We start from the raw sequence: 11,584 nt of genomic DNA on the forward strand, positions 1-11,584 counted from the left end.
ACTGTATGTCGGGGCAAGGCACCCCACCCTACCTCGGTAAAATGGATCCCCCCACTCCTTTTCCTTGGAGTGGATTCTTGACTTTCCATCGAAGAAAGGCTGCGAGGTGCCCTGCGGTGTTGGGGGGGGTGACAGCTGTGCCTCAGGCCGGGCCCGCGGGGTAGATGCGATGTCCCCCCTCAGCCAGAGCACCGGGACAGCTTTCTTTTGCTCAGGATGCGGGCTCCTTAGAGGCTCCGCGGGGGACCCCTCCCGCCGGGGGGGCGGCCGCAGAGAAAATGGCGGGCGGCGGGGCCAGGGAGGGGGCGCGGCGGGGCGGGCCGGCGGGGAGGGGGCAGGGGCAGGGGCATGGGCACGGCCATGGCGAGGGAGGGTCGAGCTTCGCCGCGGTTTAGGGCCCGTCTGCCGACGGTGACGGCGGCTGCGGGGGAGTCCGGGGTACTGTAACACGAAGCCTCCCGCTCTGGCGGCGGCGGGCGGTGAGTGCGGTGTCGGCGCTGGCGGCCGCGGTGGGGCGGGGGACAAAGACGGCGGGAACGGCGCCGGTACCGGTGGCCGCCGGGGTGGTATCGAAGGATGCCCGGGACGGAGGACCCTACCCTCACCCTTTGTTCGCTGCAGGAGGGAGCGCGGGGTCAAAATGGCGACCCCCCTCCCTTCCATCTCCAGCGTATCTCCAGCTCGCCACTGCTGGCTTTGTGTGTGCCGGCACGCCCCGAGCAGGGATGGGATGCTGCCCTGCCCCGGGCGGGCCTCCACTCCCGGAGGCTTTCTGCTCCCCCCTTGGTGGGACAGGAGAGCCGTGAGGGGACCGGGAGCAGCAGAGGGTACGGGCGGTGCTGGTGAAAGGAGCGGCGGCAGCAGCCCCTCGGGGATGGCCGCCCCTATAAAACCTGCTGCGGTCGAAAAGCACTGGAAACGTTCACCGAGGGTGTTTCGGGAAGAACGTGAGGAGAAGCCCTCTTGTAAAGCCCGTCGGCAGACGGCTCAGCTGGAGAGAAGCTAAGTAAGTTATGCTTTGCAAAGCACGGCCCAGAAGTAATATCTTTTAATTGGGCTCTTAGGAAAACACGGATGAAAATGGAAGAAACGCTGCTCTCCAGTCTGACACTGCTGCCTAAGGCCACAGCAGCCACGCAGACGGAATTGTTTCTGTGAGTACTCCTGGCCGTTTGGGAGCCATAGGTGGGCACAGCCAAGACTTAGCTGATAAAAGTTTCTCCAAGTCCTTAATTTCAAAAATAATAATAAAAAAAGCTGATATCAACTTTATATTAATTGACAGACTCTTTAGTTTTATGGTTTGCCTACTTGCATTTTTGGTGGTGTCTCTTTCTTCATATGCTGGCCTGCAGGTGGATGAAGAGTCTGAATGGAGTAAGGGGGGAGTGCCTGTTGGAGGTAGCAGGGAGAAGGCTGCTAAGGAATTGGGAGAGATACCAATGTTTCACAAAATGAGGTTGTGAGTCAGTGGGATGTATGCTAACACTGAGAAGTTAAGAAAGAATCAGCAGGTTATGACTAGCCAAGCATCCACAGACCACCAGCAAATGCTGCATAGACAGAATACGAAGTAACAAACAGGATAAAGAGGCAGGATTTTTTAAAAACATGAAATGTGCTAATTTTCTTCCTTTGTGCCTCCCTTCCACCTCTTTTTGTCTTTCAGACAGTTTCTTCCCTGTTATAGGCTTGGTGCTGTCATTGATCTCTTTGGTGTACTCATAGGCAATTTCCTGCCCCTTTGCTTTCCCATCTAAAATGGTTTCCTGCATCCTACAGGTAAATTTTAGTTAACACAAGCTAAAGGGCCTCCAGTCTTTGGAGAGAGTTTGAAGAAATCTTGCCTGAATGTTTCTGAGCGTTGTTCTGCTTCTAGCTGCTCAGCATGTCTTGGCTGCTCCATCTCTGCACGCTCTGACCATGAGCAGCAATTCCTCCCTCAGCAACGTGAAGGGCCTGAGGAACCTCACCACACAGGAATACGGCGCAGTCAGAGTCACCGAGTCCATTGCTATAATCGTCATTGCTATTTTCATCTGTTTGGGCAACCTGGTGATTGTTGTCACCCTGTATCGGAAGTCTTACCTTCTCACATTGAGCAACAAATTTGTGTTCAGCCTGACCCTCTCCAACTTTCTGCTGTCTGTACTGGTGCTGCCTTTTGTTGTCACGAGCTCCATCAGGCGAGAATGGATCTTCGGAGTTGTTTGGTGCAATTTCTCAGCCCTGCTCTACATGCTGATCAGCTCAGCCAGCATGCTTACTCTTGGACTCATAGCTATAGACCGGTGAGCAGCTCTTTTCTATTGAACACATTGCCTTGTTGGTTCACGGAGTGACTTGTTGGTTGCTCATAGAATTGAAAAGCACTTGAGTGGGTAGCCCTGCATACTGTTGTAGTGTTGTTTTTCCTTCAGTCCTTTTCCTTGTGAAATTCTGGTGTGGAACACAAAAAAGTAACATCTTCAGTAATGCAAATGCAGACATGATTTTTTTTTAAGCTGTTGATGATGTACTAAATACTACTTGAGAAAAAAAAATAGTGACTTAAAATTCCAGGTGATGCCCTAAAGCATACGCTCATGTGTAGGGACAGATTTAATAGTCCTTAGGGACATGGTTTAGTGGTGAGCTTACAGTGTTGGTCAAAGATTGGACTGGATGATCTTGAAGGTCTCTTCTAACCAAAGACATTCTGCGATTCTGTAATTGCTACATGTGTGCCTTCAAGTTTTACAAATCTTGTCTGCAACGGTGTGTATTTTTACATGTAATCATAAACATGGTCCTTGAGCATGCTTCAAGATTTACAGAAAAGAAAACTAGAACTAACATCATTAAAATATGTCTAGAGCTAGAACTAACATCGTTTAAATGTTCTTTTTTTAACTGTGTGCTTTTGTGCTCCCCTTGATTATTTATTTTCTCGTCCACCAGATACTATGCTGTCCTGTATCCGATGGTTTACCCGATGAAGATAACCGGCAACAGAGCAGTAGTAGCTCTTGTGTATGTGTGGCTACATTCCCTTATTGGCTGCCTCCCTCCCCTTTTCGGCTGGTCATCTTTGGAGTTTGACCAATTCAAGTGGATGTGTGTGGCAGCCTGGCACAAGGAGGCTGGCTACACCGCCTTTTGGCAGATCTGGTGCGCGCTGCTTCCTTTTGTGGTCATGATGATCTGCTATGGATTCATATTCCGCGTGGCAAGGATTAAGGCCCGCAAAATCCACTGTGGTAGTGTCATCATTGTGGAGGAGGACTCCCACAGGAATGGAAGGAAGAACTCCAGCACCTCCACATCCTCTTCTGGCAGCCGGAGGAACACTTTCCAAGGGGTTGTCTACTCAGCCAACCAGTGCAAAGCATTCATAACCATCTTGGTTGTCATCGGTGCTTTTGTCATTACGTGGGGGCCTTACATGGTAGTAATTACAGCAGAGGCACTTTGGGGAAAAAACAGTATTTCTCCTGCCTTGGAGACATTAGCTACATGGTTGTCCTTTTCCAGTGCCATTTGCCATCCATTAATTTATGGACTGTGGAACAAGACAGTGCGCAAGGAGCTTCTAGGAATGTGCTTTGGGGATCGGTATTACCGCGAGTCCTTTGTTCAGCGACACAGGACATCGAGGTTGTTCAGCATTTCCAATAGGATCACAGGTAAGACGCATGGCCTCAAAAGACATTCTTCCTTAATACCAGTAAGAACAAGGCTTAATGTCTGCCTGTGCTGGGCATGTTTCAAGGCTCCATAAAAGTGGAATGTTTCTGGAGATTTTGGCAGTCTTTAGTTTATGTTATCATAGTCACTTGAGAAGAGAATTTCAATTTTTTTTTTGTGAGAGCTGGCCTCTTTCTCCTACCCTAGCAAAATTTTCTCCAACAGAGAAGATGCTGTGATGAGGTTAATAAAAGAAGACTTTTATTTTATTTTCTCTCAAGCACTTCTTTTCATGTCCCTACTATTTTGTATTGCCCAGATTTGTGCTCTACCATTCTACCAGTTGCACATTTTTCAGCACTTGTTCTTTGATTCCTGGCTTTATGTTACAACTCTTTGAGATTCACCAAAGTTGCACTCGTGCTGTTTCTGTAAGTTTGATTTTTAGGCTTAAAGGTTGTGAAGAAATATTATAAACAGAAGTGTAAAAGAGTAAACCTATTTCATGCCTCCTCAAGTTACAGGCTGAGAGTTTCAGTTGCTCAATTTGTTTTTTAAAGTAGCAATGCTACAAAATTGTGATATATTATAATTTTCCTGGCCCTGTTCAGACTGTTCCAAAACCAGGACATCTTGATGGAGTCCCTTGGGACATTTCATACAATGGCTAAGCTTGGAAGAGACCTTAAAGATCATCTCGATCCAACCCCAATGCCATTGGCAGGGACACCTACCAGTAGATCAGGTTGCCTCATCCACCTTGGCCTTGAACACTTCCAGGGAGAGGACATCCACAACTTGCCTGAGCAACCTGTTCCAGTATTTTGCCACGCTCATGATAAAGAATTTCCTCCTAATATCTAATCTGAATCTCCCATCTTCAAGACTTAAACGATTGCCCCTTGCCCTTTGTCCTTTCGCTACACACCTGTGCAAAAAGTCCCTCCCCAGCTTTCTTGTAGGCCCCCTCCAAGTACTGGAAAGCTACTATAAGATCACCTCGGAGACTCCTTTTCTGCAGGCTGAACAACCCCAACTTCCTCAGCCTGGCTTCATAGGGGAGGAGCTACAGTCCTCTGATCATTTTTGTGGCTCTCCTCTGGACATGCTCAAGGAACTCTGTGTCCTTCTAATGTTGGGAACTCCAGAACTGGACCCAGTGCTCCAGGTGGGGTCTCACAAGAGCAGAGCAGAGGGGAAGAATCCCCTCCCTCAACTTCTGTCTGTGCTTCTTTTGATGCACCCCAGGACCCCGTTGGCTTTCTGGACTGTAAGTGCACATTGATGGCTCATGTGAAGCTTCTGGTCCACCACCACCACCCCCAAGTCCTTCTCCTCAGGGCTGCCCTCAATCCTTTCTCCTCTCAGCCTGTATTCATGCATGGGATTGCCTCAATGCAGGTGCAGAACCTTGCACTTGGCCTTGTTGAACTTCATGCAGTTTGCACAAGCCCACTTCTTGAGCCTGTCTAGGTCCCTCTTTATGGCATCCCTTCCCTCCAGTGTGTTGACTTCACCACGCAGTTTGGTGTCATCAGCAAATTTGCTGAGGGTGCATTCCATTCAACTGTCCACATCGCCAACAACGGTGTTAAAGTTGCAGAGGCAGGAACTGAGTGAGATGGAGGCAGTAACTGAAGTTATTTAACTCTGAAGGAAGATCTAAAATGCAAAAAGAAGGGGAGAGCAGTCAGGTGTCCGTTATCTTTTCTGGAACCTAGGATATTACTGAGAGAGGCTCCCATCTAAATGAGTAAGTTCTGCAGCTGCAGCCACATCACAGGCTGCTCTAACACTCCTCCCTTTGGCAAATCTGCATCCAAGAGATGCTATGGTTGCATACTTTGGGAACTGAGGTGGGAGGGAAATTTCTTGCTCTTTCCAAGTGATAAGCTGACACCTTCAAATACGTCAGGTGTATTAGCTGGAGTCTGATAGGGAGGAGCAAGAAAAACCCAACCAAACCCACAACAAAATCTTGATGTGGGAGCCAAAGAGAGCACCTTTCTGAGAATCTCCTCTTTTCTTGTTTTGGGGATTTGAAAGAAGCCAGGCATCTTGATGTCCCAGCCTTTCTCATGAGCTTCCTGACACACTAATGGCCTGTCACAGCTGCTGGTGGGTACCAGGTTATTTTCTGGCTAGAAGGTGTCTGGCAAATACTGCCATCTCTCCCAGTGCGTATGCTCAGTGTTCAGCCTATCTGGCTCATAAAACACATGCAATTGCAGAAAGAGTGGGAGGGAGGTGGTGCAGGTAGAAAGGAGACTTGCCAGATGGAAAGACTCCAGGGATACCTGAAATCTGCTGACTGGGTTTCTTAGATGAGAAGTCTTGATGCTGTGTACTCTGAGTCAGCAAGGTAAGTTATATATGTAGAATGATCAATAGGGCAGTACAGTAGGTATTACTGGAAGAGGTTTTTACTATTGCAAACCTCTTAAATATTCACTGTGTAGTAAGACCAAAACTCTCTTGCAGATTTGGGACTGTCTCCTCATCTCACTGCCCTCATGGCAGGTGGGCGGCCATTAGGAAACAGCAGCAGCACAGGAGACACAGGTTTCAGCTGCTCCCAGGATTCAGGTAAATATTAGTCTCCTGTTCTCTTTTCTTGGGCAGAAGACTGCACTTGTAACTCAGCAGAACTCTCTGGCATAGACTGTATTTACACATACAGATGTTTTTTGGTGGATAGATGACATGAAGCATCTGTTCCAGCTGTGACAACAAAACTGCTGCAGTTGGTTTTCCTTCCTTGCTCTCAAAATATTTACTTGCAAAATGCTGTTTACTCTAACGAATGATGACCCTCCCTTGATACTATGTCATGAAACAGGACTTAGAGATTTTATGCTCTTCATTATTTTCTGTCATTCTTTGGGGTCTTTCCCTGTATCCACAAGGAACAGAGCAACAAAGTGCTGTGGAGAATGTGCTTTTGTGCTTTCTAGTCTGCAAGAGACCTTGTCTTGTTCATCCCACAGTGTAAATATAAGCCCTTAGGATGGTTTCAGTTTATGGTTTTGTCACTACTTAATATATCTCAGTTGAAGATTGTTTGGAAAAGGGGAGAGGAGTTCAGCCAGTAATTTTCTATCCAGAACTGTAGATAGACTTTTCTGGCAGTTAATTTAGCTACACTCCTTAACTGCATTAGTTACTTTAAAGAGTATTTCTGCTCTAGAGACGCTAGAGGGTGATCTTCTAACATTTGCTTGGTGTTAGAAGTTTATTTCTTACTTTTGTAAAGGAATTCTGTGGTGCTCGAATTTATTTTGGTCGTTGTGTTGCACTGATAGTTTTATGGCTTTTGTGGGCATTCTGCATTTGTAAAAGGAGAATAACCCTCTCTGTTAAGAGGGTGCTGTGTTAATAATCTTTTGTGGAACGCTACTGAGCAATTTAAACAAATAAGCAAACCAAATACCTACACCTAATGCTGTTGGAAGTGCCACTCTTTGTTAGAGAGGGGTACAGTCTGTAGCCTGGCTGCAGACTTGACCTTTGTGTAAAATCATTGCAGAGATGCTGAGATGAATTTCTTTGTGCTTGTAAACTCTATCTTTTGTTGGAAAGGTGCAAAGCCAAGCAAATGCAGGGAAGTCAAATTGGAAAAAGCCCCAAACTCCTAAACTGGAAAAAAGGCTCATCAGACAAAAATAATTCCCAACCAGCAAGGGATTTCCCCCTATACACTTCAAGAATTTCAAAATAAGCTATTAGAGACAAATTAAATTGAGCAGAAAAATTCCATCCAGATCTGATTACAGGCATGACATTTGGCAGCTATGGTTGTCTGCCTCTCAGAGAGCCATTGTTAGCCTTTTATCTTCATCAGGGAATTGGGGGAGTTGCCCTCAACTTCACCCTTTATTTACTGAAGGTAAGGTTTCACCTTTGTTTGCTGTTGTTTTGACAGTAAAAGTTCTGCAGCTGAACATTTCAGAGCTGCTTGAGGCTTTGGGCAGCTAATGAGAAGATTTCCAAACCCTTTTGTTGGAAAGTCCGACATTGTTATTCTATGAAATGTTTAATTCAAGCCAAAATTTACTCACAGAAGCTGGGTTTAGACATGTTTTGAAGGAACTGTTAAAGACTGAGAAGGTTTTGCCACCGTTTAAATACTGTATCCCAGTGTTAGTCTTTTTTTTGCTTGAGAACTCTCTTATTTTGTTTCAGGAACAGATGCAATGCTTCTTGAAGATGATAGCTCAGATGGCCCTCATGCCCCACACTTAATCTGTCCTCCTCGAAGAAGGAGTTCAGTGACATTTGAAGATGAAGTAGAACAAATTAAAGGTGGGTTGAGGGGTAAGTATGGAAGTGCTCAGAACCAACTGTATTACCTGCTCAGGAAGCCTCCTAGGACCTTCAGAATTGCCATAAAACATATCTGATCACTGTTCACCTTGTCAGACATGACCATTCATGCAGTTACAACAGAAAGTAAGGTCAGACCTTCCTTTTAGCTCTCAAGTACCAAGAGGCAAGAGAAGAGTCAGAAGCTGAGATTACCTGCATACACATAATTTGTATTGTGCAGCAATATCTTCTTTGCAACTCCATTCATCTAGTGGCTGTTGCAGTCTGTTTAGTGTTTCTCAGGGAATATATTTTCCTTCTCTCATACTCCTGTGTTTCTCACTTACTGCTTCCTCTCAACTTTGTCTTGTCAACTTTGACTTGAAATTTTTGTTTACAGACTTCAATGGTTTGAATATAATTTCATTCTGTTTCATTTTTTTTACTCACCTTTTACCTCACTTTACTGAGTATGTTTCTCAGTAGATAGGGGTGAAAATATATGAAGTGCATTCACTCCTTTTCCAGTCAACTCACTTGTTGATGCTAACAAAGTCTTGCTGTGATCACGTGTAAAATACGGCAAAGGTAGTTTAAGCTAATAGTTACAGCAATATGGACATGATAATAACAATTTACTGAACAATAAATTATTGTGGACAATATAAAACTAAGCAGAACACCTTTAGGAATCAGGTGATAATAAAATCTGAGAGATTGCTATAATTCTGAAATAATGAGAGAGCTCACCCTGTGGAATTTTCTCTTCAAACATTTCGGCAAAATTAACTTCTGTTCTCATCCCAGCATGAGCTGATTCTTCCCTTGGACAAATAAATTACCATATGTTTCCCCTTATCTTTGAGTGATTATGTATAGGGAAGGCATCTAATTTATTGTGCAGTTCAGTAAAAAAAAACATCTTAATATAAAGTTTCCCACAGGTTAAGTCACAGGGTTTTCAGGATCTCTGAGAAGTTAAATTATTTCAGCAGTGCTACTGACAAATTGCATTTAGGATGAACACCTGTTCATCCCAAATAGATGTTGTAGCAATAAATCAGTTGTAGCAATAAATACTACAAAAGCAACTACATCAACACTGAAGAGCAGATGTATCCAAGGTAATAAAAAGTTAGAAGGAATTATACTACTGTCTGCAGCTTCAGTCTTCAGTATCTCCTGGTATGGAGGGCAATACAGCTTTCCCACTGGAAGTGCAAGTGGGTACCACAGTGTGGTTGGAACAAATTTAAGCCTAAAGAAAGCAGATTGCTGATTTTTATCATTACTTGGGAGAAGCTCTTGGAATTTCGAGACTGTTATTTCATAAACACAATCTCTGGTGTTTGGACTTCAAATACAGAGCTCTTAAATTGCCCTGTTCACGTCAATGAAGTGTGAGATCTTAGTCCTAATGCACTGAGAATCCCTGTAAGGTTGTGTTTACAACAGAGAAAGTACAAGTTGAGAGTTCTGTTTCTGTCTGCTGCATGAATTCTTGCCTCATGCCAGACAATTCCCATAGTCCCTAATCCTGGACTCTAGGTAGTAAGCAGAAATCAGGCTGTAGACTTCAGTTGGGTACAAATTCAGACCAATAAGATCCTGATCAGGTTTGGAAGATGATTCAGCATGCACTTAATTAAAAGTTAAACATGGATAAGCACTTTGCTTTGTCAGATACAATTTTTTTCATGTGAATTTGAGGTAATCTTTCTCAGTTTGACCTATCAATGTCACTCTGAAGCTTTGTGTTCATAGAAGGCTTTAGAAACCCCACATGTCACTGCTAAATGCACTTTCTAAGGTAGTTATTTTGCAGAGGGCACAATCATACCTTTACAGAAGGATCAAGATTAGTCTTCAAGCATTTGCACAGCCATGCTGATCAACTGCTATTTTCTGATATGTTGCCTTTTTTTTTTTTTCCTCTCAGAAGCTGCAAAAAATTCTATTCTTCATGTCAAAGCTGAAGTCCATAAATCTCTGGACAGTTACGCATCCAGTTTAGCAAGAGCTATAGAAGCAGATGTAAAGATGAGCTTGTTTGGTGAAGATGCTTTACCAGGAGCTTTGTTCCCTGTGAGGACTCTTCCAGGAAACAGTATGAATGCACGGCGTGGTATCAAGCCCCACGTTAGCCAAAGACTGCAGTTGCAGAGCATTGATGAGGAGCACTGGAGCAAGAAAACAGAATTAAACCACTAAGCGGGACCTGCTTACAGCTGTTAGTGTTTCAACAGAACCAGGATATCTTTTCAGGATGTTTTCAGGGTTTTTTTCAACACTTGAAAAACAGCTGAATACATCAGCATTTTACAGCAGTATTTGTTTACTGTTTTAGGGTGCTATTGACTCTACTCTTTTGTGCCACGTCTTAAGTCTATCACACAGTGTGTAGGAATGCAGCATTTGGTTTCCTCGACCAGATCATGAGTCTGGTGAATCTTGGGTCCATTATTGGCCAACGTTGATACAGGAATGAAAAAGGAAAAGTATGTGCAGTGTTTAATTATTGACATTGATGCTTTTCTGACCACCAGGATGATCAGTTGTGATGATCAGTCCAGTGATGGCTGGATCTTGTGGATTGGATACTACATACAGCCTTACTCTCACAGGCTCCCAAATGAGGAGCATGGACTTCACTAAGGGACAATACCTGAACCTCTCAACTTCTGCAAATTATGGGCTGACTTACACTTGACAGCAGATAATACTGTCTGTTCAGCCATCAGAATGCTAGCTCTGAAACTTGATTGTGTGTTCCCTTTGTGTTATGACACACCAGCTCTGGCAGGTTTACAGACACATTCTTCTGTGGGAGCAGAATTGTGCTGGGAATATTGCAGAGATGGTATTTGAGGAGATCATCAGTGCAGAGTTCATAGTTTCTCTGAGAAGTTCACTTCCCTGGCTTTGCTTTTACTAAAAAGGCACTCTGTCTCTGTAGTAAGCTTGACAGAATATAAATAAGGTATTATCACTTCATATTCAGGATTCGCAGTTTATAAAGAGAAAAGTTCAGTGAGGTTTTTTTGCCTTTTTTAAAAAAAACTATGGGGGAATGTAGTATTTAAGCTATAGTTACCTCAGCACATATATTTCGTGGGAGTATTGATTCATTAATCTCTAAAATAAGAACATTTGGCACTTACATTGCACTTTGCATGTTCTTAAGCACTGTACAGACATTACCTTGTTAGGCCTTTGTGGGAGGGTTGATCAGCCCCTCTCGCCAAAGAAGGGGGACTCAGCAACAGTCAAGCTTCTGGCAACGAAACAAGCTGCAAAGGTGGGAAGGGTTGCGAGGAAAGGGATGAGGTTGATCACATACGTATGCCTGGCTTGAGGAACCTTCTGTGCCTTTCTGGGCTGGCCCCTTCCTTACTTTTTTGGGAGTTACAGCCCTGCCTTACTGCTTATTTCAAAGAGAGGGAGACGTAATTAAATAGGGTCATTTATTGGGGGTGAGTGTCAGTAGCAAATAGACGTAAGGACCATCAATTTGCATTTTTTTTACCTGTCTCTGCTCCCCTGCCCCTCCACCTTTCCCAGAAGTGGTTTGTATGAGGTTTTGATGCAGATTGTTTGGAAATCAGGGGCAGGA

At 44.5% G+C, this 11,584-nt stretch overlaps 1 protein-coding gene across 4 annotated transcripts; it reads left to right on the top strand.

Annotated features, from left to right (window-relative positions):
- The first annotated feature begins 393 nt into the window (after nt 1-393).
- Nucleotides 394-10,421, top strand: GPR161 (G protein-coupled receptor 161). 4 transcript variants are annotated; one of them, XM_030455020.1, is made up of 8 exons: nt 394-479; nt 1,065-1,154; nt 1,670-1,782; nt 1,880-2,291; nt 2,941-3,665; nt 6,148-6,252; nt 7,849-7,980; nt 9,911-10,421. In XM_030455020.1, the coding sequence occupies exons 4-8, from the start codon at nt 1,924-1,926 to the stop codon at nt 10,180-10,182; spliced, it is 1,602 nt and encodes a 533-aa protein (XP_030310880.1). In that variant the 5' UTR covers nt 394-479; nt 1,065-1,154; nt 1,670-1,782; nt 1,880-1,923; the 3' UTR covers nt 10,183-10,421. The 4 variants fall into 4 exon arrangements, with proteins under 4 accessions (XP_030310880.1, XP_030310854.1, XP_030310872.1 ...); XM_030454994.1 differs by having other exon boundaries at nt 1,670-2,291; XM_030455012.1 differs by having other exon boundaries at nt 1,670-2,291; nt 7,849-7,968.
- The last annotated feature ends 1,163 nt before the right edge of the window (nt 10,422-11,584 follow it).

This window comes from Calypte anna, chromosome 1 (genome assembly GCF_003957555.1).
Source record: "Calypte anna isolate BGI_N300 chromosome 1, bCalAnn1_v1.p, whole genome shotgun sequence".
In the NCBI taxonomy this organism is placed as follows: Eukaryota; Metazoa; Chordata; class Aves; order Apodiformes; family Trochilidae; genus Calypte; species Calypte anna.

What these genes read in the sequence shown, in the direction of transcription:
- GPR161 (XM_030454994.1), top strand. Translation starts at nt 1,852, where the DNA reads ATGTTTCTGAGCGTTGTTCTGCTTCTAGCTGCTCAGCATGTCTTGGCT. An exon ending in CATTTCCAATAGGATCACAG is followed by an intron (nt 3,666 to 6,147) that starts GTAAGACGCATG and finishes ACTCTCTTGCAG; the next exon opens with ATTTGGGACTGTCTCCTCAT. An exon ending in CAGCTGCTCCCAGGATTCAG is followed by an intron (nt 6,253 to 7,848) that starts GTAAATATTAGT and finishes ATTTTGTTTCAG; the next exon opens with GAACAGATGCAATGCTTCTT.